The following is a 26,574-nucleotide window of genomic DNA, read 5'->3' on the forward strand; positions in this document are numbered from 1 at the left end:
GAAAAATCCATCAATATATTTTTTAGAACAATTAATTGTTCATTCATTTTGTATTTTAATTTTCAGTACGTGACGTCAACTCCAATCAAATGTTCTTCGAATTGTACAAAAGTTGAGTGGACTTGATCAAAATATTTAATATTTTTCTACATGACTAGAAATGAATAATCTTACCAATGAATTTTTATGAATTAATCAATTTTTGCCACGTACTGACTTCTAATTATGTACAATAATGAGCCAATAATATTGTTTCAATACTAGAAACTAAACTCATTACGATTTCACAATATTAAGTATTTATGGGATCATCAGAAAAATGAAAAATGTTTTTTAAGAAGAATTTTGCTAAACAGAAAATATATGAGTTCTTCCTGACCACCCAATAAATACCTCAATGAGAAATTATAAAATTAATTCTTCCTAAGTATTGATGAATCTATGTCACTAATCTTGCGGTAGTAAAACAGGGGACTTCTGTTTTACATTATCGTATATATAAATAATTGACAGAGATGAATCCCCCAGCCAATGCCACTGCACCCGAGTGACAAATGTCTCGAGGAAGCTGGCACAAGCTGACTCTGGTCGACGATTAGCATAAAAATTTTCATTCGTCATAGAATTGAAGTAATAATGATGGCTAGTTTTCTTACTGATAACTCGTGTCCAGGGTGCACTAGTTGTCTTCAAGAATACCACACTATTTGGTACAAAGGATAGTGGATCATTATCGGGGCGTGTCCTCCTCGGGTATGAATCTTGTAGATAATGTACTAATAATTTCTTCTTGTTTATCAATGTACAGGGTTGTACATGAAGTTTCATGGGTAACTCACGATCCAGAGGATGCAATTCCTTGGCACGAACTGGACAATATGCAGAGTTCTTGGGCTTCCACAGAGCCTCACAGAATTTATTGATGAGAGCATACCTAAAAACACGATGATTACAAATAGATTAGAAAATTATTTTTAAACGTGAGTATAAAACTTTTTAAAAAGTCCAAAACATACCTTTCTGGAAGTGAATTTCTGCTGACATCCTCTCCTCCCAGGAGATAAGCATCGACAATATGCGATGATTCAGTTTTGCGGATATTATTTTCCAATCCTCTGATCTCCTCCACCAGTTGAGCATAAACCACTGTATTAGGAGGCAGTTCAATATTGTCGGCCCTCTCCCAGATATTCTTCACCAACCTGAAGACTTTGGTTTTTCCCATACCCAAATAGAAAGTCAATTGGTTGCTAGGTGTTGTTCCACTGGTATCCGATCCACAGAGTACTGCATACCAATCACAGGGATTTTGTAGGATAGTCGTTGTCACATTTTTAGAAGTCATAATCATGGGAGGAGCGCTCAGGTACTTTACAACAGATTCTACGACGATTGAACGAAGTCTTTCCTCTGGTTTCAAGTGCTTGGGGACTATTCTAGTCCGGTCCGGTAGATGCCAATATTCAAGACACTCCTTCCTCATCTGCGTCTGCTTCGGCTCAGAGAGGTGCCGATTCTCGGCAAAGGCAGCGATCTTCAAGAGTCCCATCACTTCTTTCCTTCCGAAATCGTTGTTGGAACTACAAATGTAGTTGTCGAAGCTATCGGCATCTTGGAGCAACTCCACAGGTACCAATTCCCTGATATCGCCGTTTCCGTCACCCCTCAGAAGAACTTCCGTAGCATATGAAAGATAGTTGATCACAGCCTCAATTTCACTCTTCTTCTTCTCGCAAATCACGTACCTAGAACACAGGAAAGAAAAATTAAATAATTTTCCTGGAAACTTTACAAAAAAAAAAAAGTGTATTTTATGTTGTAAAAATAAGAAAATACAAACCTTGCAGAGTTGCCAGGTCTTGAAGTATTCGGTTTGAAAATTGATATTTTTTCGAAGCATCTGTATAGCAAGTAAATCAATCCCACGCTGAATGGTGTGAACAGATCGAACCACTTAGTAACAAAGTGTCCACCTGTACGCACAATCTTAGGGGCAATCAGGCATTGGCACAAGTCTTACTGTTTCGACAAAATCTCCTGAATACTTTCTATTCCCTCAACCGAAAATCCTCCATCAGCCATCATGAAGTGAACACCCTGTCTTGGGTATGGTTCATGATAAGTTGTTGATAGGCGAGTTGATTCTCCGGATCATAGATTTTACCATCACCCTTGGGTCCGTAAAAAGGATGAAAAGTTTCTGGTGGCCCGGCGTAAAATTTGTGTAGTTGAAAGTCATTGGAGCCCCTGAGGGTGAATCCAAAGCCCTTTGCATGCCACTTCCTCCTCCACAGGACATATTCACTGATTCCTCCAGGACCGGCGCATACGTCGGCGAAGTAGAGGATCTCATGTGGATGTGCACTTGTTGGATTAGTGAACATGAAATTGTAGGCTCTGTCAATATTAGCCATTTTTATAGCATCTTGATTAAGATAAAATACATCTCTCATTGTTTCAAAAGGATTGGAATGAATCCTCGCTCTTTGTATTTCACGTTTTTCTAAACCATCAAAAATGCTCTGTTTAGAGCGGATACTGATTTTAGGGTGGATTGGGGAGGAGTGCAATGATGGGTATTTTTGAACTGAATGAATTATAACACTGGGTAAATTATGCTGCCGATTCATTACTGCTGTGGACAACCACTTGGGTCAATTAAAGGAAAAACACCACGTTGGGTCGAGTTTCTTAATCGCGAATAAATTCCCGTGATTGTCTGTTAAATTTAACTATGCAAGGTGATGGTGATGTAGCTAATTGTCTGGAATAGGCGCCCACACTGACGGTGGTGTAGCTGGAAACACTCAGTAGTGAATCGGTGATTGTAGAACGAACTCTTAATTAAACGAAAACGAAACGTTATGGTCCGAATACAATGCTGAACTAACTGGCCGTTGGGTTTCCGGGTTTGCGGTAGGGCCTGACCGTTGAAGCTTATGACCTGGTGAAGGATCTGGGGCTCTCAAAATAAAGTTTCATTATCAATGGTTTTTTTCCAGGGAGCCCTGCGCATCCAACCCCTGAAATCCTCTGCTATTGTTGGTTCCTGATCATTCCTCAACCAGTAGATTTTTTCCCTGACGCTTATGATTTCTTGGGATGGATCCCATTTCCCAATGGCTTTGATCAGGGCTTGGTTACTATGACCCAAACCTCGTCTAACCTTATGCAAGGAAGCCTGAATGGGCTCAGTGATAGCATGATTTTTCTTACCCAGGCCCTTGCCACGAATAAAGTCCGTACTTACCATTCTTGTATGGACGAGGTCCGAAGTCACGTGGCGAGAAGCGGAAGATTCCTCCAGAAGGGAGCCATCCTGAGTCATTGGGGTTGAGAGAGAACCAGATCCTCTTCGCCGTTTAACCATAGCCGAAGGATTATCAAAAGTTGGAATTCCGGTGTCTTCCGGTTTAGCGACGTAATCATAACACCTTTTGCGCGAAGCGGAAGCCTGGACGACATCGCCGTCCGAAGATTCTAAAATATCAAGAAAACAATCGATTTTAGCCACAGAACTCAAGATAAATTTATCGGATTTTATGATTACTAATGAGAATTTCTATATGTTTTAAAATGAAGTTGTTGGAATTCCTGGAAGCCGACAGGATTCCATCACCAATACTAACGCCTGCTCACCATCAGGCAAAATCAAAACAACCCAGTTGTTACTATGGGCCTACTTAGCATTCTTTGGGTGATGGGGCGCCACTTCCTGGACCGCTCCTAGCTATCCTGCATAGGGAAGCTGCCCCACCACCGACCACGAGGATCCCCGCATTCGACTCATCCGATCGATCGGGCGATTCGCTCGTTCACTCGCTTCCGGATTATTGTGTTAGTAACACGTGGTTATTAAGTACTGCTCAATTATCTAAATCGATCTTTCTAGACCGCTCGAATTATTGTTACTCGTCATATCCGCGAAACGGCTCATCGGGTTTTCTTATAATTAGTTATAATAACGGACCGCTCTTCAACATATGATTAAATATTATTAAGACTGACGAATTGTGTTTGTTAATAAATCAAGGTGACACGTGCAGTGTAATTCATCTCTCTTTATTTTTTTTGGGATTGCTCATACCCCCATACACCACCCGATCCCCTCCGATCCAGAAGCTCTCCTTTTCAACAGAAGTGTTACGATAAAAATAATTAATCTGAATTTTCAAAAATAATCAAATAAATATTTATAATAAAGAATCGAATTATTGTGAAATTATTTCCCATTTCGGGAATAATCTGACAAATAAACAAACGACAAAAGCTCAAACGAATAGAAAAATAATCAAGAATCCGCGGAATTCTCTGGAATTCTCTGCATTTAGTTATTACGTTTTTGATACATACCAATAATGCCGACCTTCTTCCTCGGTCCAATGTTCACCAGGTCCTGTTCACTCGAAAGACCAGCAGACGATCCTTCGTGGAAGTTATCTCCAAAAGCTCTGGCAAGCCCTCAAAAATCAACTCAACACTTCTGAATAGAAATTATTCCCCAACAGGACGTTATAATAACTAGCTTTTTAAGAAATTAATTCAAGAATATAAACATCTAACAATATTAAAATCTTGAACTCTACAACTTGGTAAAATATCAACTTACACTTTGCACTGGCGTTTCCAACACGAGTATAGTTTTCTCACTCACACGACTACTTCACCAACAAGATAAACAGCGCAAGACACTCCACAAGAATTCGATAGACAATGTTCAATTGTTCAATTTTCGTTCAAAACACGAACTGAGTTGTTTACTGTTTTTCAAACAATTCAAGATACAAACGAACGGGTATAAGCTCACGACCGAAGATGGAGCGAATCCGACATGATTTTCAAAATTGGAAGTTCGATAGACCTGACTATTCCCTCCACTTGTCCAAAGCTGTGGACAAGTGGAACCAATCAGAGACGTGGAATAGGTCATTAAGAGGAAGGTCACCTGTTGCGGATTAGAGTGGAGAGGACCCCAGCTCAGGGGCCGTATAATTCCCAATAATCCGGAGCTCGACACTATGGCGTGACACTAGGCCTGCCCCTTCCACCTGTAACTTTATGGATTAAGACAAAGGTGCCTAATGATTATACTGGTCGTTATTATATTGTTAATTATATCAAATAATTTTTCATCGCCGGTGGTCACAGAAGTAAATATTTTTTATTATTAAAAATAAAATAAACGTAGAGAATTTTATATTGGATTTACCTTAGAGGTGTTGTCATGTAAAATATTTACTGGAGATTTTTTATGTGAAACATCTATAGACTCACTTGTAAACTGAATCGTTGGCGTGGCGTCGCTATACTAAGGTATACTTATATATATTATATGCAGTAGAGTGTACGGTGTGGCGACGGGTCGCCACGCTATACTGAGGTATGTGTATGTAGTACCTCCATCGCTCTGCCGAAGTCGCCACAACATTCAGAGACAACCAAAAAAAGAATACTTGTATTGGTACTACTCTGAACCCTCCATTACCCATGTTTTTCATTCTTCCAGAGCAACCGTAACCAAGGCAGTTTGGGGAACTCCAAGGGTCGGGGATCATCCCAGGATGTCGATTTTATTTATTTAAGGGTGGGTGATCTCTCGGAAGAGGCGCGAATACAATTATGATTGAACTTCACTTACAGGTAAATTCGTTTAATCTTACAATTGTATTCGCGCCTCTTCCTTCGAGATCAAGACTATATGTAGACTTTTAGAGATGGTTACGGTTTTTTATTCAAATCCAGAACGAATTTTATTAATATCATAAAATAACTTATCATAGACATTTCTCAATATATTTTTGGTTTCAACACAGCATTAGCGAATTCTTGAGACTCTTGCGCTAATTCCCGATTGTAAAACCGAGCAAAGGTTTTAGAGTTCTTAGACCAACCAGCAGTTTTTATGATAGTGTCAATCGAAACCCCTTCACGCTTAGCCGCTGAGGTGACTGAGTGACGCATGCTGTATGCTGAAAACTTGGCAGTATTGATGCCACTTTTTGTTAGAATATCTTTAATCCGTCAGCTTAAGGTAGACGTACTCACGGCCTTATGTGGCTTTTGCTACGAGAGTAACAATTTTTTCTGTTCGCACCTGAGCATTTTTGTACTTTTTAAATAATATGAGAGAGCCGACGCTGGACAAATTAAATCATCTCGTTTATAATAAGGTAATCACAAGAGAGGTTGGAGTTTACCTATTCCTGAAGTCTTAATGCTATCAGGAATTTTTATCTCAAAACCAGAACTTACTTCCGTAATATTATCTATATTAATAAGTGATAGGGTCTGCATGCGGTGTCCAGTAACCAACATCAACAGTACTTAGTTTTGCAGTCAATTTTTCCAAAGAAGGTGATGCATTTTTTCCCCACTCACATAGATAATTTGAGACAACTTGAGGATCCTAAGTACAGTCCTATTTCGGTAATAATGGCCGCTTTTTTGAAACACCTTTGAAAACCGTTTTATTAAAAAATTTTCTCCTAAACTTGGCCCATATAGAAGCCCTAAAGCAGAACGATAAGAGTTCAGAGTACCATATTTGGGTCCTTTTTCGAATTCTTCAGTTAAAAAACTCAATACTACCTGGGGAGAGCTCTCAAACACGTCCTCCGTATTTTTCTCACAAAAAAACCACCATTTTTTGAAACCACATTTGTATTGTCTTCTTGAAGACTCGCTCAGTGACGATAACATTATCTCGGCTGTATCTCTTGGAATATTTTGTCTTTCGTAGGCCTCCCTGATAAGAGCGCAGCCACCAGGGTAAGTTTTTGGTATAGACGATGTGACTTCCTGTGAGAAGATACGAGTAAGTTAGCCTGAGCTTCAAAATAAATGGGGGGGCTAATTGCCTTGACATATATATTGGAAACCAGGTTTGAGCTGGCCAATCAGGCACAACAACAATGCCTTCAGTTTTTTCAGATTGGATTTTTTGTAAAACACGGAGGATAACTGAGAACTGTGCGAATGCGTAAAAGAAATACTTATGCCATGGAATAGTAAACGCATCAATCGCAATTGATTCTGGGTCTCGCTTCCAGCTTACGTATTTCCTGCACTTTGTATTAGCTCTCGATGCAAATAAATCGATCTCTGGTCGATCAAACACCTTAATAATCCTCTGAAACGCCTCGTGACACAACCCAAATTCAATTTCCGATTCTTCTCTTCGTGATTCGAAATCTGCTTCTAAATTGTCTTCGAAGGCAATGTATGAAGCAAATACCCATAAATCTCGTTTCTCGCAAAATTCCCAAATTTCTTTCGAAACTGTTTAATTTTGGGAACTTAACCCCCCCTTTTTATTTATGTGGGCAATCGCCGTGGTATTGTCGATTCTCAAGAGAATGTCACAGCTTCTTGCGTCGTTCGCGAATGTTTTTAAACCCATTAAAGCTGCAATCAATTCCAACTCATTAATATGTGTCTGTCGTTCCCCATCGAATTTCCAAAAACCATGTGCTTTCATTCTATCATAATAGGCACCCCAACCACTGTAAGAGGCATCGGAGAATATTTCCATGATAGGTTTGAAACATTTAATCTGGTTCTTCGCATGAGTAATGTTATTCTCCCACCAATATAAGTCGGATTGGGATATCCCTTCAAGTGGCATGGAGGTCCCATAATCATTATGATTTGTTAATAAGGCTAAGTATTCTAATCTTTCGAACTTTCTAACGTGTACTCTTCCATATTTCCAACTAGGACAACACGCATTTATGCTACCGATGAATTTAGCAAATGATCGGATTTTTAACTTATTTTTCTTCTTTATTTCTACCTCCTGATGTAATACTTTATCTTTTTTCTTCTGGGGTAATTCAATTGACATTTCTTGAGAATCATATATGAACCCAAGGAATTGGCAACTTTTATCGTAATTTATAATAAAACCCAACGATTCAAATAATAAGCAAGTCTCTTTGACATTGTTGTCTGCGGTCTCTCGAGAATCTCCAATGAGTTATCCATCGTCTAGGTAGAAAACTGACCTGTAACCCTTTTTTCGTAATACAGAGAAAACTGGCTTCAATAGTTTAGTGAAAATATAAGGGGCAACGTTTAAACCGAACGGTAAACAAGTAAACTCATAAAGTTCTCCTATGAATTGAAAACGCAAAAATGTTCGGTCTTTTTCAGCTACTGCCAGTAAATAATAAGCATCTTGTAACGTGGTAGATTTTTACTTGACTAAAAACTCGCAGTTAACCCGCCCTTATCCCTTGACATTCCGAAAACGGAACAAATGCTCTGAAGGGCGCCAGTTGTTCTTTGTCTCGACGGGAACAACAAATCGAAAAACATAATCGAAGGGGATAACTCACGACAACGAACTAAAAATTCTAACTAAAACGTAAACTTAATAACTTAAAACTAAAGGGTCAAGGGAAAGGTGGTATTTGCTCACGCTGCTCAGGATGTAGGTTGTGGAGAGAGGGCTGGTTCGGGGTATCCTGGTCACTCGGCTATTAATCCAATAATTCAAAACTCAATACACTCTTAATATGTCGTTACGGGACGATATTTTTCTTAATATTTCCGATCATATTAACGAACAGTACAGTTTTCTACAATATTACAAATCTTAATCATAATGCAAATATAATCCCTATAATTTTTGTGTGAGAGAGAGAACCATATTTTAATCCATCTAATTGGATACAATAAATTTATCAAAACCCAATATAACAAAAGAAATATAACGATCCTAATAGCGGGCTAAATATTGTTCATTTACCCGAAAATAACTTAACAGCCTATAATTTCAAATTCCTTATTGATACCTTAAATAAATCCGAGTTACCAATTTCGAGGCGTCATAAACCCAAATAATAACGAAAATCCTAACGCACTATAATTACAAAAAAAAACGACGGGCTCTGAGAGCATAACACGTAGCAGCTAGAACGATGGACGCGGGGTATCCTCTATACAGAGGCGCGACCTTGGCGAGAAAAATACGCGGGAGATTCTCGCGGAGGCGTGCAACATACACGAACGTAAATTCGTAAGAAAACGACAAATCGTTTGACACTTTTTGCCAGCGAAGTGTAATCGCAATGGCCTAAGGCACAAAATTAGAATAAACCCGTAGGCGATAAACGCAAATACAACTTTCCAGAATAATTTGGATAAAAGGCAATAATTCGCAAATAATTCACAAATTAATTTGGAATATACGGATAATTCGTAAGAAACTTAATTTTGGAATACGAATAGACCAAAAGGCACAAAGGTACAAAAAGCTCGCGAATTCGAGAAACTTCCCAAAGAAGAAAATTCCCAAAACATACGCAGCATCCTCAAGGTCGCGAGTATTACGTAACCCTGGCATGGCATGGGGATTAATAATTCCCAGACAATAAGAAAAGCGTAAAAAACGCAAAAGGCGTAACTGCATAATTTTGGCGTTATTTAGGCTCTACCGCACAGAGCAAAATCTTAATAAACTAAACGAACCGATAAATAATACCCTGAGATGAGAATCCAGGATCAATTATTCTAAATCTTAATAACCATTATTAACCATGAACAAAAAAAACTCACGGTTACGACGTATACGCACTTGGAGACAATATACAGGGTGTAGATCAGGTAGAGGCGAAAAGTGAATAGGCATGTTTTGGGGGTGATTCTGAGCAGAAAAGTCCTTTTCCACTTTTCGATCGGACGCACCCCTGCAGAGATATGGGGGTGAAAAGAACGGCCAATGGGGCGCGAGCATTGCGCGGCTCTCCGTCCGTGTGCCACGGGTAAGCAGTGTGCGTGCTTCCCCTTCTCCTCGGGCGGACGTTCCATTCCGCTAGTGTGTAAGAGAGAGAGAGGGGGAAATATATTTCATGACAATCCTTTCGGGGGGGGGGGGCGCTAGGATGATTAAAAACCCATTATTATTTACCTTTGTATTATTTATTAAAAGACAAGATTCTGAAAACCGCGGGCATCCCCCTAGGCGTTCCAAAGCTAATTATTTAAATGTTAATTTTCTCATTATGCAATAGCCCTACCGTGTTTTGTCAAGACATCTTTTTTATTGTAAATTTAATCCTATAAAAAAAATCACAAAAAAACTTTTGTGAAAAAATTTCGCCAAGTTGACGTTTTATTGGCTGATCCTATTTTCCAAAAAAAAAATGGTTACTTTTGTTTACAAAAAAAACTTGAAATAAAAAATACGCCAAGCACATCGTTCACAATTCATATTGGTTAGAGGAACCTGATATTTCAAGTGAATGAATCCAGGAACATTTATGAATAGCAAATCGCCATTCTAAACGCTAAATAACAAAACGCCCTCTGCAAATTGTCGGCTCAAGTCTGATCAATGAGTCTGAAACACATAAATGATACATACGCTCATATGTCCATGTGTGAGCAGACTTTAATATATCTGTGATTGCTAAACTGGCCATCTTGAAAAAACTAGCGCCACCAACGGTAACTAGCGTCGCCAATTGCCAATTCGATTTTCAGAAAAAAGTCCACTTGGCGCGCCGCGTTATTTGTAAGTCAATAACACTGGGCGCTTTCCATCGTAGGGTACTGCCTAACACAGTATTAAAAAGGAGAACTACGATTGATCAAAACAACACAACAAGACATATGTTAATTAACACTGTGTCACTCTATGTCCCTTGAGGGAAAGTACCGATTGTTACCGGACAATTCATTACGATAGAACGCCTCAGTACTTCATCAGTGGATTGCAACATTACTCAACTGGAGTATTTAACCTTCTCAATTGATTCAACTGAATATGGTATTCACGATTAAGATCATTTCCACTTGATTCCTCGATCGACCGTTGAATTGGGATAATTTACAATCGAATGTTTTTCGAGTAACTATATCACCAACGATTGACTTAATTTCGGAGATTGTACAATATTTTCTCCGAAATTTGTTTATTGCTTTCTAGAAATGAAGTTCGACACCCATCTATCTAGTAACTACTCACTTACATACAATTTTTATTTTCTGAAGTATACATAAAATGCCGGGCGCGCCAAGTGGACCTTTTTCTGAAAATCGAATTGGCAATTGGCGACGCTAGTTACCGTTGGTGGCGCTAGTTCTTTCAAGATGGCCAGTTTAGCAACCACAGATATGTTAAAGTCTGCTCACACATGGACTGTTTATTTTATTGTGAGGTTCCGGGATGATTTGGGCCGGATGGGATGGTGGGTGAGGAAGTTCCGGTGATGTAGAATAATTTGGCACTGGGTGTGATGAATGTCCGATTTATTTCCCTTTAAATAATTATACACAGTGTGCACTCCGAGGTGTTAAAACTATTCTTTAATTAATAGTGGACTGTATTTTCCGCCATGTTGGTTTGCCGATCTAACCCCGTTGGTTATCCGATGGTAGCCAATAATTCCCCGGTGGAATTCCCGTAAGACACACCGTATGTCTTATCCGAATGCTAGATGATGGCGTACTGACCATCGTAACGATCCCGAGATCGATCGTGACCTCTCGTTACGATGGTCAAGGGTGATTGGCCGAGGTCGTCCGGTTGGTCATCCTGAATTGACCGCGGGATTTTGAACATGGACATATGAGCATATGTATCATTTATGTGTTTCAGACTCATTGATCAGACTTGAGCCGACAATTTGCAGAGGGCGTTTTATTATTTAGCGTTTTGAATGGCGATTTGCTATTCATAAATGTTCCTGGATTCATTCACTTGAGATATCATGTTCCTCTAACCAATATGAATTGTGAACGATAAGCTGGGCGTATTTTTAATTTCAAGTTTTTTTTGTAAACAAAAGTAACCATTTTTTTTTGGAAAATAGGATCAGCCAATAAAATGTCAACTTGGCGAAATTTTTGCACAAAAGTTTTTTTGTGATTTTTTTTATAGGATTTCACTCATTTTTGCAAAGCATAACAATCACTTGCAAAATAATATAAGCAACAAAATCAGTGAAACATGGAAGGGAAAATCATCATTCAGAAATAATTTTATCTAATCATTTAAATAATTAAAAATGATTAGACAAAATCATTAAAATTTGATGTTTTTCCCTACTATTTATTTTCACTGATTTTATCGAATCATTCAAATAATAAAAATGATTAGACAAAGTCGCTGAAATTTAATGTTCTTCCCTTTCACTGATTGTTCTTTCCTTTTCACTGATTTGTTTACCAATTAATAATTTTTTTATTTGCTATTTTTGTTTGCATCATTTGTTTCACTTATTTTTGTACAGAAAAGCATGTAAATTATTTTAAAAAAAGTTAAAAACATCAGTGACAAAAAATAAAAGGCGAATATTAATTTTTTTAATGATTTTAACTAATCATTTCCCCAATAACAACATTATGCAAACGGCTCACAAAGAAACCTCATCTGTATAGGTTAGATTTTCTGTCAGCCGGCTTCATAATTTATCTAATCATTTAAATAATTGAAAATAATTAGATAAAACCATTGAAGTTTGATGTTTTTCCATTTCATTTCGATTCACTGATTTTCTTACTAATTAATAATGTTGTTATTTGTTATTTCTGTTTGTATCATTTTTCCAATCGATTTTTGTCACTTATTTTTATGCTGAAAAGCATCTAAACTACTAAAACAAATGTAAAAGAAATCAGTGAAAGAAAATAAACGGCCATTATACGGTTTTAATGATTTTTTCAATTTCCCCGCTGTTACCGGTAGGCCTGGCAGCATTACTAGCTTCCCGCGCTACCGGTAACCGCGGTAAAAGGGAAAGACCGCAGGTACTAGATAACCGAGTTTGGGACAGTAGTGGGTCGCTGGGCGCGCGATGTGAATCGGCCTTTTTCCCGATTTAACGTCGATTGTGATTGGTCCCGTCATTTTCCCCCTAGAATGAGCCCAGCGACAGAATTTATCATCGGAACATGTACTGTGCCAACCTGGATATCTAGTAACCTTGGGGAGGAAGAGGAAATTGCATACATTATAATTGTTGCCAACTTTGACGTACAAGTCTAACGCTGAGAAAATAAAATCGCGAAAATATTACATTATGATGGTTGCTATGGGCGGATATTTTTATTTATTATTGTTTATCAAGAAATAAAAATATCATTAGAAAGCTCATAGTCAACTTATATAATATAACTATGCACGAATTTCGCGAGAAATTTTCATATAACGAGAAAAAAAATTAAAACCAATCGGGGAGTAGTTGTGTCGTGTATATTATACGCGACAGCATCGGCCGATGACGTCACACGGGCCTAAAACGTCAACTTGGCCGATACGCTCTCGCGTATCTTGATTTACAACAAGAAAGGTCTCTTGACAAAATCCTGTAAAAGAGCCTCTTATCGAGATAATTAATAATAAACAATCGAGGTCAAAATTCCGAGGGGATAGCTCGCGATTTTCGCACAATCCGGAGCAATAACCGCGTTATCTTGATTATCACGTAAACAAATGGATTTACGGCCTTTTGTCACACGACATTTTTTGCAGAGAATCAAATTTTCTACAATAAATGTTTCCTGGTGGAATCCCGTAAATCCATTTGTTTATGTAATAATTGGATTTGAAATTTAAACAACAATCCGCGATTAATTATTAAACTAAGACATCTACGCGATTTTTCGATAAGATAATTAATGTGTAAAATAGGATTTCTCGGAAAAAAATGGGGAGCAATCGGGAATAGGGAGCAATAAACGGAAAAAAGGCCTACTGTGTTTTTGTAAATTTTGTTTTTATTGTAAATTTCATTTTTAATTACATAGGGAAAAAGAGGGCCGATTTTTTTTCTTTGGGTGGACTACAATCTATTTTCGAAGTGTCCACCTCCAGCAGCGATGCACAGTCGGGCACGTTTCAGCAAATTGGCCCTCATTCGCTCCAGTTCATCAGGAGTAATAGTTGCGACTGCTGCGTGCAGCAGCGCAACCATTTCCTCCTGATTCGCGCGGTGGTGAACGTGCATGCGCGACTCCAGAGTACCCCACAAGAAAAAATCGAGTGGGGTAAGGTCTGGAGAACGCGGGGGCACGCAACGGGTGGTGCTCGTCGTCCGGCCCTGTCCCGGTCATTTCGATTCCCAATCCACCGCTGGGGGAACCATTCATTGAGCTTGTCAATGACCGGTACGCAGGTATGTGCTGGTGCTCCATCGTGTTGGAACCAGACATCCCTGGAGGCCGGACCATCACCAACAATCGGCGCAAGCCGCTCCCGCAGGAATCCCAAATAGTTCCCTCCCTGCCAAAAAACAAATAATTATTAGTAGAAACCTGTCATACTGGGTTAGACATCGAAGTCCAACATGAAACGCAGTATTGACTATGGGGAATACTTACGTCCAGACGTCCTGGAAGATGGTGTATGTAGACTTCATCGCCGAGGATTCCTCCCCAGACATTCAATGTATCCCAGCGATATTGGAAGTTTGAACATTTCGCGAGCCGAGGATTTTCAACCGCCCAATGATGCTCATTGTGCTGGTTGACGATCCCCTTCTTCGCGAAAAGTTTTTCGTTCGTCCACAGTATGTTTCGAAGAAAGTTTGGCTCTTCACTCCTGTCGAGGAGCCATCTACAGAAGGCCAAACGCTTGGGGAGGTCCTCGGGCTTTAACTCCTCGACCGGGGTGAATTTCCAGGGACGAACCCCTTCCTCCTGCAGAACTTTATGCACCGTGCTGTGTGGAACTCCTAAGGAAGCCGCGATCCCCCGAATGGATTGCTCCGGATTCTCCTCCACGGCCTCCAGGGTTGCTTCCTCCACTCGTACCCCAGCATTAGGTCTTGCACGCCCTTCACCGCCATGTCGCGGAAGAATATTACCCTCTCGGAGGCGTTGCAGGGCGTTTCGAAATGTTCGTGCCTCAGGAACCACTCGATCAGGGTACCGTTGCGCGTACAACCGTGACGCTTTAGATCCATTACCCCTTGCTATACCATAAATGGTCACCATATCCGCATATTCAACTGCACTAAACTTTGCCATTCTCCGACATCAATTTAATAACACTGCACTTTTTTCTTGATTAGACGAGAATCGTATAGGACCAAGCAACCGCGAAAACTAGCTCTGTCTTGGAAGACGCCTTGAGGGATATTGACGCTTTGGAAAAATCCGTGGAAAAATTTTCCCTGTCAAGTATAAAATAAGAATTTTTATGAGTGAAAATGGCCTGTTCCTCTCGTTCAATTGTCCCATCGTCCACAGATGGGAAATTTGGACTTGAACGTGCCACATGTCAGCAACAATCCATACCGGTAGTGGGAAAACCCTTTTTTTTTCGCGGGCGGCAACAGATCAAGTCGTAAAGCTGTGCGACACAGCGTCCCTTCCAGATGGGCCTTTACGACAGGTAGTTAGCCAAATACCGTAATTACCTCAGCTTTAGAAGAGTCCCTAACTATTTACGACTTTTTGTCGTTTATTGCTACCGAACCCGGGAAAATCCCCAGCCATCTCCTCTGACAATTATCTTGTAAAGCAATGGGTTTACAACATTTTGTCAAGACGATCTTTTTGCGAGACAATTTGATTCTCTGCAAAAAATGTATTGTGACAAAAGGCCGTAAATCCATTTGTTTACGTGATAATCAAGATAACGCGGTTATTGCTCCGGATTCCGCGAAAATCGCGAGCTATCCCCTCGGAATTTTGACCTCGATTGTTTATTATTAATTATCTCGATAAGAGGCTCTTTTACAGGATTTTGTCAAGAGACCTTTCTTGTTGTAAATTAAATTTACAATAAAAAAGATCTGTTTGTTGAGGGAACAGTTGTGTAGGGTGGATCCGGAGATTTCAGGGAAACTGGTTGATCGTGTAAAGAATTTAACTCGCGGAAATTATCACACACAACGATTTCTTAATTTATTAAAACGCGTGGTCAATTTCAATGCGGGTTATTACAGTCTTTACAAGTTGATTAGGTGATGTACGGTTAAATTATGTTGATGTACAATTTAGTTGATTTCACGGTGAGTTTCGATAGCGAACTTTTCGCGGTGAAGGTCGATGATAGACTCTAGGTGAGTGGGGTGATTTTTCAAAGATGAGTGATAGACTTCGGCTGGTGACCGTTGACCGACAGGTCACGATCATTGCCGGAGTTTTCCGATAATTATTTTTCGTTGAAACCGCCCGAGTTTATCTTAATTCTAAACATCCCGGGGGCAATTCACCATCGGAGGTGGTGAATTTATTCTGTTGATTGACTGTTGAGCTTCTGAGTTGATTTCTGGTGGGTTGAGATCTTGTTTGATGATATCTCTCAGTCCTGTGATTCCTGGGAGTCCTCTTGAAGTTCTTGTTGATCTTCTTGTAGTTGTTCTGTTGGTAGCAGGCAGAGTTTGGTGATGGGTCGATCCCAGGTGCTGACTCGTGTTTGGTACCTCTCTGGATTAGGCGTACCGTCCGCGTGCCTGGCTACTTCTGAGTAGGCTGTCTTGACAGTCGCCACTCTGGTGAGTCCGTCGTCTCCCGGGTGAACTGCGGTGACTCGTGCTAGTGGCCACCTTGCTGGTGGAAAGTTTTCGTTCACCACTAGCACCATGTCTCCAACCTTGATATTTTCCTGGCGTTGATTCCACTTGTAGATGGCCAGGTATCGTTGAAGACATTCTTTTGACCATCTTGACCAGAATTGTTGAATTTTCTGGGTGATTACGTTCCACCGATGCATCTTGGATGGATTGTCATCCAAGTAGGATGGCTCTGGGATCAGTTGAAGTGGCTCACCTATCAGGAAGTGTCCTGGGGTGAGCGTCGTCTGGGTCATCAGACATTGGTGAGATCGGCCTGGAGTTTAGGCAGGCCTTGATCTGGATCAAGATGGTGTTGAGCTCTTCATAGGTGAGTGTCGTTGTTCTCAGCGTACGTTTCAGGTGATGTTTCGTTGATTTCACCGCTGCTTCCCATTTGCCACCAAAATGGGGTGCTCGTGGTGGGATGAAGCTCCGGCGAGTTCCATTTGTGGCAAGTGCAGCTTGGATTTGTTGATTCTCTGATGATTCCTCGTTGTATAATCGATGTAGGACTCCAGCAGCTCCTTCAAAGTTGCTTCCGTTGTCACGATACATCACTTGGGGGATTCCTCTTCTCCCGGTGAATCTCTTGAATGCTGCGATGAATGCGTCTGTGCTTTGACGCGTGACCAGCTCCAGGTGCACTGCTGATGTGCTCAGGCAGACGAAGACTGCGATGTGCACCGCAGCTGGTTGAGCATTTGTTGGTCTCCACTTAAGTATGGGCATTGGACCAGCATAATCCACCCCTGTGTGGAGGAATGCTCTTGATGGTGATACTCTTGCTGTGGGAAGTTGTCCCATCAGCTGTTGGGCTCGTTGAGCCCGATATCTGGTACAGATGACACAGTGTAGGATGTGGGATCGAACTGTGCCACTGTCGCCAATTATCCAGTATTTTTGGCGGGTGATTGCCAACGTGAGTTGAGTTCCTCCGTGGAGTGCTCGTTGGTGAGCTTCGTTGATGACCAGTGTGGTGAGTCGCGACTGGCGAGGCAGTATGATGGGGTGCATCTCGTCAGCGTCTAGTTGAGCGTTTCTGAGTCGTCCTCCGACTCTCATGATTCCTAGCTCGTCTAGGAATGGAGTCATCTTGGCTAGTTGATGTCCCGTTGGCAGTTGATGGTCTCTCCTGAGGGTCCTTATTGCTGAAGCAAAGAATTGTTTTTGTGTTAGTCTTACCCAGAATAGCCGAGCCTTGTTGAGTTCGTCAGGTGTGAGGACTGGTGTCTGAGGTGTTGGTTGCCTTCTGAACCTATTCATTGCCCTGCTGATGGTCGCTGACACTTGCAGCACTTTTGATAGTGTTGAGTATCTGTCTAGCAACTCTGCTAGTGCGTTGACGTTGACCTCAGCTGCGACTGGATGAGCTGGTGAGGGTTTCGCTTCCATTGAGACCTCTGCAGGGACGTCTATTGTTGATTGTGGCCACTGGTCTGGCTCTAGATTAAGCCAGTCAGGTCCTGACCACCAGAGTGGATGTTCGATGAGTTGATTTGTTGAGATCCCCCTTGAGGCACAATCTGCTGGATTTTCCTTTCCACTGATGTGCCTCCATGTTGCTTCTGGCAATGTCTCTTGGATTTCTGCTACTCTGTTGTGGACAAATTCCTTCCAGCGTGAGGGATGACTGGTTATCCACGCCAGAGCAACAGATGAGTCTGACCAGAGGTGAGTTTCCACGTTGTTGAGTTCTAGCATTTGGTGAGTTGTCTTTGCAAGGCGGGTGAGCAGTAGTGCAGCGGTGAGTTCGAGGCGAGGGATGGTCATTTCCTTGAGTGGTGCCACCCTCGTTTTTGCACATACGATGATTGTTGAGGTCGGTTCGTTGAGTTTCTTTGATCTGATGTAGACTACTGCGCTCATTGCCGATTTGGATGCATCGGCGAACCCGTGGAGTTGTATGTTGATCGATTCTGTTGACAGTCTGACCCATCTCGGGATTGAGATCTTATCTAGCTCGTTGATTTCCGCTCGAAATTTCCTCCTTTGTCGTACGTAATCCGTCGGCAAGGGATCATCCCATTTAAGTTTCAATCTCCATAGACTTTGGATGAAGATTTTGCCAAGGATGACAACTGGAGCGATGAATCCCAGTGGATCAAAGATTTGGGCGATCTCTGATAGCACTGATCTCTTGGTGAACGTCTTTGAGGTGAAGTTCTTGGCCTTGTATTTGAATGTATCGGTTGATTGCTGCCAGCAAAGACCTAAGACCTTGGTGATTGCTTCTTCGAAATGCACTGTTGAGTTCTGTGGGGAGAGGCCTAATTGTTGAAGAGCTTCTGGTGAGTTGCTGCTCCATTTCTGGAGTGGGAAGCCACCGGCTTCGCAAAGTCCTTGTAGTTGAGTAGCGATTTCTTTTAGTTGATCGATGGAGTCGGCACCGCCGTAGATATCGTCTACGTAGCGACCGTTTCTGAGTGTCTCTACTGCTGCTGGGAAGCGGTGACCTTCATCCTCCACCAGTTGTTGAAGGACTCTTAGTGATATCCATGGTGAACAGTTGAGCCCATAGGTGAGTGTGGTCAGTTGATAGGTGATCTCTTCATGGTCTTCGTTGAGCCACAAAATTTGTTGCAGATCCCAATCGTCTTGATGAACCCGAATTTGGCGAAACATCTTCACGATGTCTGTCCCAAAAACGAACTGATGTTTCCTCACCCATGTGAGGACGTTGACTGCATCCACTTGCAGTTTTCCTCCAGAATAGAGAATGTCGTTCAATGAGATTCCTGTTGAGCTCGCGCTGGAGCCGTTAAATACGACTCATAGTTTCGTGGTGATGGCATCGTCTCTCAGAACCCCGTGGTGCGGTAGATAATAGTCTGGTGAGGGTTCTGGAGTCTCTGGTGCTTCTTGAAGGTGATTTAACTGATGATACTCTCTGATAAAGGCCTTGTACAGGGCTGAGTACGCCTCATCCTTTTGTAGGCGTCTCATTACCGAGTGTAGTTGACGTGTTGCTTTGAGCCTCGAGTCACCGAGGGCTGTTGCTGAGGTTTTCAGGGGGAGCCTCACAACATAGCGCCCGGTCTCGTCTCTGGAGTGCGTCGATTGAAAGTGCATCTCGCACTGGTGATCCTCTGGTGATAGCTCATGACACTCCGTTGCATTGTTGATTTCTTCCTGGACCCAGAATTTTTGGAGAAGCTCTAGTAGCTGTTCGTTCGCGGAACTCCGTACTGCAGTTAAGGAGATTCTCGGTGAACAGCCTTGGCAGTTGATTGGACCTGATATTATCCAACCAAATGCTGTTTGTTGGCCAACTAGTTGAGTTGATGTCGATTTGATAACCTTTTCTTTGATGATCCGCCCATAGTTGTCTGATCCGATAATGATGTCGATTGGTCCAGGCTTTAGATAATCTGGATCGGCTAGTTGAAGATCCTGTAGTGAGCCGATCCTCGTCGTTGAACATGAGAATGATGGCAGTCGTGTGGTGAGTTTCTTCAAGATGTGTGCGGTGATTTCAACTTGTTGATTTCCAATCGTTGAGTGCAGCACGACTGGCACCACTCCTCTCGTGGTCCCTGAAGGTGTTCCACCGATTCCGATTAGTTCGAGCGTTGAATGTGCTCGTTTCAGGTGGAGTTGATGAATTAGATTGTCGGTGATGAACGATATTTCTGAGCCTTGATCGGTTAGCACCCTGGCGTCGATCAGATATCCTCGTGATGATGCTGCTTTTACTAGCGCCGTGGCTAGCAGCACAGATGGTTGCGTTGAGTGCCGTTGATTACTGTTGATGGCTGGTGATTTCTGATTCTCGTTGATGTTCTCTTGCGCACTGATCCGTTGATTGTTGAGGTTCACTGTTGCAGTTGATCTCTGCTGTTGAGTTGATTCTTCGACTTGACTCAGGGGGGCGTAAATCCTCTCAGTGGCCGTTGAATCCATTGATTTCGATAATTGATGTGCTGTTGGTGATATGGATCAGTGAGACAGAGGACGAGTTGTGAAATGGTAATTGAAATTCACTCACTCGATTCCTCTGCCGCTGGTGTGGGCGCTGGTGTTGCCAGGTTGAACTTCCTCAGCTGCCCAGCGTCTTCCATTAATTCCACGTGGCCTCCGTGGAGTAGAGTATGGTGACGTTCTTCCTGTCCTAGGGCCTGGCTTTTGTAGCAGCTCTTCAGGCAGGTGCACCTGCTCAGTAGGTGTGGCACCAAGCAGTTGAAGCACAACCGCTTGCTGATGATGATGTCGACTCGTTTGATTGGTGAGAGGGCGATGAACTTCTCGCATCTCGCGATGTAGTGTCTTCCTGTGCAGAAGGCACAGTTATTTCTCGGAGGAGCCTTTGTTGATGTCTCTGTTGCTCTCTCCGTTGTTGATGCCACGTGTGCTACTCTTCTCCTGCTCGCGACAGGCGTTGTTCGTGGCGTTGAACTGTTTGTGCTAGTTGAGTGAAGCTTGTCTCCTGAGTTGATTCCCCTGGCGTATGACTCGATGAAGTTCGTAAACTCCTCGAGCGTCGGGAAGTTTCTGCATTCTCCGAGTTTCAATTCCCACATCTTCAGGGTCTCGGAATCGAGCGATTGTCGCAGCAGGTGTATGATCATCTGCTCAAGCAGTCTCGATGTGGTGAGTTTCGTCATTTGAGGCAGCTGGTCCAGCGTCTCTACTGCCGCTGCTGCATTGGCGGTGAGATTCTCTGAGGATGCCTTGTGGATTTTCGGCAAGTTGAGCACTCGATTGAATAGAGCTTGTGCGATGAGTCGTGTGTCCTCGTATTTCTTTACGAGTTTCGTCCACGCCTTATCGTAGTTCTCTTCAGTGACGCTGAACGTTGAGATGAGTGCTGCTGCTGACCCTTTCAGCAGGCCCTTGAGGCGAGCCAGCTTCTGCACTCCTGGTATGTTGGGGTCACTCCCCACCATCGAGAGATACAGATCACTCCAATTTTTCCATTCGGAGTATCTGCCGTCGAATGTGTTGAGTTCGATCCTCTTCAGTTGATTTCCCGATTGGTGTGATGATTGGGTAGGTGGTGTTGATTTCTCGGCGAGTTCCCTTCGCTTGGTGAGGCCCTTGAGTTGATATATGAGCCCTATGCTCGCTGTTTTCAGCTCTTCCGCTAGTAGTAAGTGGGCACGATTGGCGAATTTTCTTCCAGGAATCGCCCCCCTTCCCCCTTTTTCAAGACGTGTCCGAACACGTTTTCCCCATTGTCCTTTGAGGAGGACGTCGCCGCTCTAGGGCCCCCTGGGGTGAGGGTCCCCAAAAAATGTCATTGTTCGACAGGAAGTGGGTGGTGGGTGGGTGGCAAGGAATGCGGGCAGGTCCCAAAACGCCTGAAAGCATTCCATTGTTATGCAATGGAATGTCGTTCACGTGTTAAGGGAAACTGGCCCATTATTTTTTTTTTAGATGGAGGATTGCGCAATGCCCTGGCATGAATGGCGCAGTATATGAATGCTTTTTTTTTTTACAGGTTTTTTAGGGCAATAAATTTTCCCTTTCTATGGAAGACCGTTGGAAAAATTCTCAACGATGTCTCCTTTTTTTTTGACTATGTTTTTCTCTCTCTTTTAGTGCATGTTGTTTCCTTTTAAAAGGTTTTTTTTTTTATTTAAAGATAAAAAATGTTTTTTGCCTTCCGTCTTTTTTATACCTGAAAAGATGTTGAGGGTTTTTGTAATAAATAATTAAACATAGGGTTTAAATTTCATCTTTTTTTTTATATTTCATAAAATCGTAGGTTCCATTTTACAAATGAGTTACATAAAATCATATGTGTATGGTTTTTCAATATGAGGGCATTCTGTAAGCCCCTCCCGCGAATTTATCCAAATAATTGTAACAATTATGGAATAATTCTCCAAATAATTGATACAAATAACCAAGATTTTCGTGGGGTATTGTACGTCGAAGATCATCGCGAGCCAAGAGATAAATTTCCTCGAAATTTACGCGTATGCGATGATGAAGATCCTCCGTGGCAGGCATTCTATTATAATCCATATAATTCATAGCAATTCCTTTAATTGATTGTACAAGCGATTCCTTATATTCCTTGAGAGGCAATGTCTCCAAGAAATCCAGCCACTGATTAATCCATGCAGCCTTGTTTTTCAATGTATTGATGCTCTGTCCCATCATCATTATGGGAGTCTGATTTGCATCATCATTGCGAACAAAGGTCACGCAGGGATTTTCAAAACTGCGGTGGAATTTCACGTTTATGGCCCCAAATTCCTTTGCAGGTAGATTGTGGTTGATCTTTGGGTGGAACTTCTCAGGGTCAAAGTAATCGGTTACAGCATCCAAATCGTTGAAAAAAAGGGTCCATTCTTCTCGTGTCATTGACAATATGGCGCGTTTCGGGCGTACGCCCATAAATTGCACAACCGGGACGAATTGACCGAAACACGTAACTTTTAAGCCGACACGAATTTGTTTTGTCTCTGATCTATTCAAAGATATAACTTGAGACAAGGCCACATGCTGTTCAGCATCACTGAATCCCTTTTGTTTGTTGCTCTCCATGTTGAAAAAATGAATGGGTGAAATCAGGACGACTGAATCAAATCCACCGCGAGCACCCGCGTTTTATAGCGCTACGTATGAGAGTGGAGGGGGACAGAATCCCCCACTATACGCATGACAGACCTATAACCGTCACACATTATCCCCCACCGCAGGGAGTTCTGCGGCGGCGGCGTCACACATGCGCCCCACTTTCGCGGTTTTTGTATGTTGCGCGGCACCCCCCACTCTTACCATGGAACCTTCCTATACCGATTTTTTTTGTTAAATCGAGTGACGCGTTTGTTGTCATTCGTTAAAAGGCATTGCAATAGTAAAAATGTCTAAAAACTTTGAAAGTTACGATTTAGAGTCCCTTAAAAAATATCTCGCGGGTCGCGAATCGTATGAGGGACGACAAAAGCCTCAATTTCGCCAGAAAAGAGTACGCGTATGTGTTGATAAATATACCGATGATGATTACCTAGATAGTGATGACATGTGCAGTCCAACAAAAGCGCGGAAAATCGCGATAGGGTCAGGATTGGAATGCGAAGTGGAAGATTTCCTTGTTGATCCTTCTTGTGTATGCAAATATAAATTTCTCGGTGAAATATGGAATAAAATCCATATCAGATATCGCAGGGATAAATTACACTCTCAAGATGAGGGCATAGACATGTGTACGACTTTTAAAGTATGTTACAATGAAGAACCTGCAGAATCTAATAAAGAAATCGAATCGAATTTTCAAATGAGATATAATCCTCCATCCTTGAGAAGCATTGCAATCGCGAATTTATTAAATGAAAGGAAATATGCGAAAAATGAAAAAACTTTGGCTGTGGTTACTAAAGCAATTGTGCATAATAGTGATGTATTATTATATAAAATGTCGAAGTCAAATGGTTTTTTCGACTGCATAGAACACACAAGATTATGCAAAGCAGGAGTGGGGGAAAAACTCTATTGGTACTACTTTTTTAGGGCGTGTGAGGAAGAATATTATCTCCCTGCGGGGGAGGAGACATTGGTCTACAAGAAAGGAAATGGGCCAATCATTGACCTTTCCTTTCAATAGCCAACAAATGCAAAACAAGTGGGGGGGCGAAAAAAAGGAAAACTCGAGCATCCGCCCCCATCAGGTATGCAAAGGACCCCCCACCAAGGGCAAATCTTCAAAAAAGTGTGGAAAACTTAGCCCCTCCTCCTCTAAACTAGGGATGCATCAAGGACCCCAGTGAGATCATTTTACTGCATTTACGTTTTTTACGTCAAAATGACATCAAGTCAAATGAACTCATCTCCAAAATCCAGTTATCAATCAGGTTATCAGCCTGGAACTTTTAAACCTAAAAAATCTAAATATGGTGGAAACAAGGCCAATCAAAACGGAATTAAGATAATTAGTGATCGTGTAGTGCAATATAACAGTGATGAGAAAAGATCAATTGAAAAAATAGTGAAAAAAGTGAAACTTCAAAGACATGAGATTTCCAAGACAGGTCCTGTCATAAATATTGACTTTGACCTTCAAAAGGTTGAAAAGAAGAAGAAAAACTCAGCCAGACGATTGGGCCATAAATCAGCCGGTAGCACTCAAAGTGGCTTTAAAATCCTGAAAGTCAATAATAAAAAAACAAGTGAAATTATGCAAGTGAGTACAGAAGAAAAAAAGTTATGGATTAATATGTTAGAAAAAGATCTTGATTTATTCAATCAAGTGAACTACATTGATAAGAAAAAGGATCTGAAAAAAATACAGGCTCGCGAAAAACGTTTAAAACTCGCGGAAAAAAAGAAGGCCGACTTTATCGCTCGGAAAAACAAAGCTAAGGAAAAACAAAGACAATTTAGAGCTCGCGAATCAGAAAAAAATCGATCCAAGGACAACACATCGAAGGATATCATCCCTGAGCCCATGATGGAATTGGATTCATCGTTCGAGATCATTCCCAGCACTCCATCAGTGATCAATTTAATCCTGGAACGCGAGGGTGAAGATGCTCAGCATGGATAATTGAATTTCGCGACCTCAACCCCGAAAAGTAAATATTCAATCAATCAATCATATGAATTTTGAGATTAGATTGATTGAGGCTAATCTTGTATTGTTTTTTTGTTTCAGAACCGCGAAAATCTATCGAGGAAATCGAGGCCGTTCTAATCGCGTTGGGCGCGAATCTAGAACAAAGGAATCGCGAGGACGATTACGGAGGGCGATGGGCTCCAACGCAGCGCCAAAAAGAGCTTGATCAAATTGCGATGCAATTGGATCAAAGCGGGGATGATGATGATGAAGGATTGGCCATCCAGAGTCTTGATTTCACCCCGTTATCACCCAGTAACCGTTCGGGTTAAAAATTCATTAAACATGTCTGTATTTTTTTGAATACCTGAAATAAAAGTCATACATTTTATTGCCTTACCTGTGAGTCTTGACTTTTTTTTATTGCTAGGCAAGACCCAATATTCCCTCTCCTGTCCCCAGCCCTTTTTTTTTCACGTAGAAGCTAGGAGAAATTTCTCTCTCGCTTCTTCTTCGTCGGCGTCCTGTAGTCTTTCGTTTATTGTCTCTTTCCTTCTCGTTGTTTAGAGGGTTTAGAGAACAATTTTGACTTTTTCCTCGTCTTTCCTACATAAATCCTTACCCCCATCTCCCTCTAACTTACGGTTTAGAGGGTTGAGGGCGAAATAGTGGGGCAGAAGTTATATAAACCGTGAGGTTCCACTACTCACCCTCTTTCACCATCACCATCCCCGAGGACTAGTGTCGTGTCCAGTTTTAGTGTTTTTTGTGTGTTTATTTAAAAAAAAAAAAAAAATGGTGAAAGTGACATGTGCAGGAGCGTGCCAAGAGCACTTAGCCCGCGAGGTAAGCTTTTTTCATATCTTTTGCATGTTTTTCGTGGGGTTTCGCGGTTTTTCGCGCGATTTTTTATATGTGTTTCGCGGTTTGTTTTTAAATTTTCATCTTTTCGCGTCTGTGGGTTTCATTTCGCGTATTTTTATATTCTTGGGTTTTTTGTTTTTGGTTTTCATTTCGCGTATTTGTATATTGTTTAAATGTCGGCATGCCTATACGTTTCGCGTTTTTTAAATTTCAAATCCGCGTTTTTTTTCATTCAAATTTTTGGTGTTATAGTTTTGATTTTTTCGTTTGTTTTCGTTTTTTAGATTTTTCGGTTTTCGTTTGTTTTAGTTTTAAATTCATGCGGCTTATTTTAGTTTTTGGATTTATTCGTTTTCATATTTTTGTTTTAGTTTTTGATTTTCGTTTGTTTTAATTTTTAAATCCATTTTGTTCGGCTTTTTTTTTTTTTAAATTTTTAATTCATTGTGCTTTTTTTTTCATTTTTCAGATGCAGGCAACCAGGAGGGAGCGGGCCTACCTGAGAGAGGCCAATGCGTGGCTGCGGTGGGAGGACAAGGAGGGTGAAACCCTGGAAGGCGAAAATATTTTCGCCATCCAGGATTTGCACGCCAGGGCCGCCAAATGGTTGGCGGATTCCGAGGACGAGGCCTACATGGTGAGTTTTGTCTCTCTCTCTCTCTCTCTCTCTCTCTCTCTCTCTCTCTCTCTCTATCTCTCTAT

The 26,574-nt window shown here is 41.6% G+C and overlaps 4 protein-coding genes across 4 annotated transcripts in view; 1 reads left to right on the forward strand and 3 right to left on the reverse strand.

The window, feature by feature from the left end:
* Positions 1 to 447: 447 nt before the first annotated feature.
* LOC135171561 (cap-specific mRNA (nucleoside-2'-O-)-methyltransferase 1-like) lies at positions 448 to 2,082 on the reverse strand. Its single transcript, XM_064138188.1, has 4 exons — positions 2,046 to 2,082; positions 1,841 to 1,973; positions 1,017 to 1,745; positions 448 to 934 (listed from the first exon to the last, which is right to left on the reverse strand). Exons 1-4 carry the CDS (start codon positions 2,080 to 2,082, stop codon positions 448 to 450), a joined length of 1,386 nt encoding a protein of 461 aa, XP_063994258.1.
* A 14,049-nt stretch (positions 2,083 to 16,131) lies between these two features.
* Positions 16,132 to 19,281, reverse strand: LOC135171562 (uncharacterized). Its single transcript, XM_064138190.1, has 4 exons — positions 19,275 to 19,281; positions 16,723 to 19,210; positions 16,364 to 16,616; positions 16,132 to 16,314 (listed from the first exon to the last, which is right to left on the reverse strand). Exons 1-4 carry the CDS (start codon positions 19,279 to 19,281, stop codon positions 16,132 to 16,134), a joined length of 2,931 nt encoding a protein of 976 aa, XP_063994260.1.
* On the reverse strand, positions 19,278 to 25,737 carry LOC135171563 (uncharacterized). Its single transcript, XM_064138191.1, has 5 exons — positions 25,719 to 25,737; positions 25,321 to 25,375; positions 24,511 to 24,587; positions 20,494 to 21,645; positions 19,278 to 20,428 (listed from the first exon to the last, which is right to left on the reverse strand). Exons 1-5 carry the CDS (start codon positions 25,735 to 25,737, stop codon positions 19,278 to 19,280), a joined length of 2,454 nt encoding a protein of 817 aa, XP_063994261.1.
* A 66-nt stretch (positions 25,738 to 25,803) lies between these two features.
* The window catches only part of LOC135171564 (uncharacterized), a 1,381-nt gene continuing 610 nt past the window's right edge, over positions 25,804 to 26,574 (forward strand). The window contains exons 1-2 of the mRNA XM_064138192.1: positions 25,804 to 25,854; positions 26,342 to 26,509. Of these exons, the coding sequence (XP_063994262.1) occupies positions 25,804 to 25,854; positions 26,342 to 26,509 (219 nt within the window). The remainder of the gene's footprint in view (positions 25,855 to 26,341; positions 26,510 to 26,574) is intronic.

This window comes from Diachasmimorpha longicaudata, chromosome 20 (genome assembly GCF_034640455.1).
Source record: "Diachasmimorpha longicaudata isolate KC_UGA_2023 chromosome 20, iyDiaLong2, whole genome shotgun sequence".
Classification (NCBI taxonomy): Eukaryota; Metazoa; Arthropoda; class Insecta; order Hymenoptera; family Braconidae; genus Diachasmimorpha; species Diachasmimorpha longicaudata.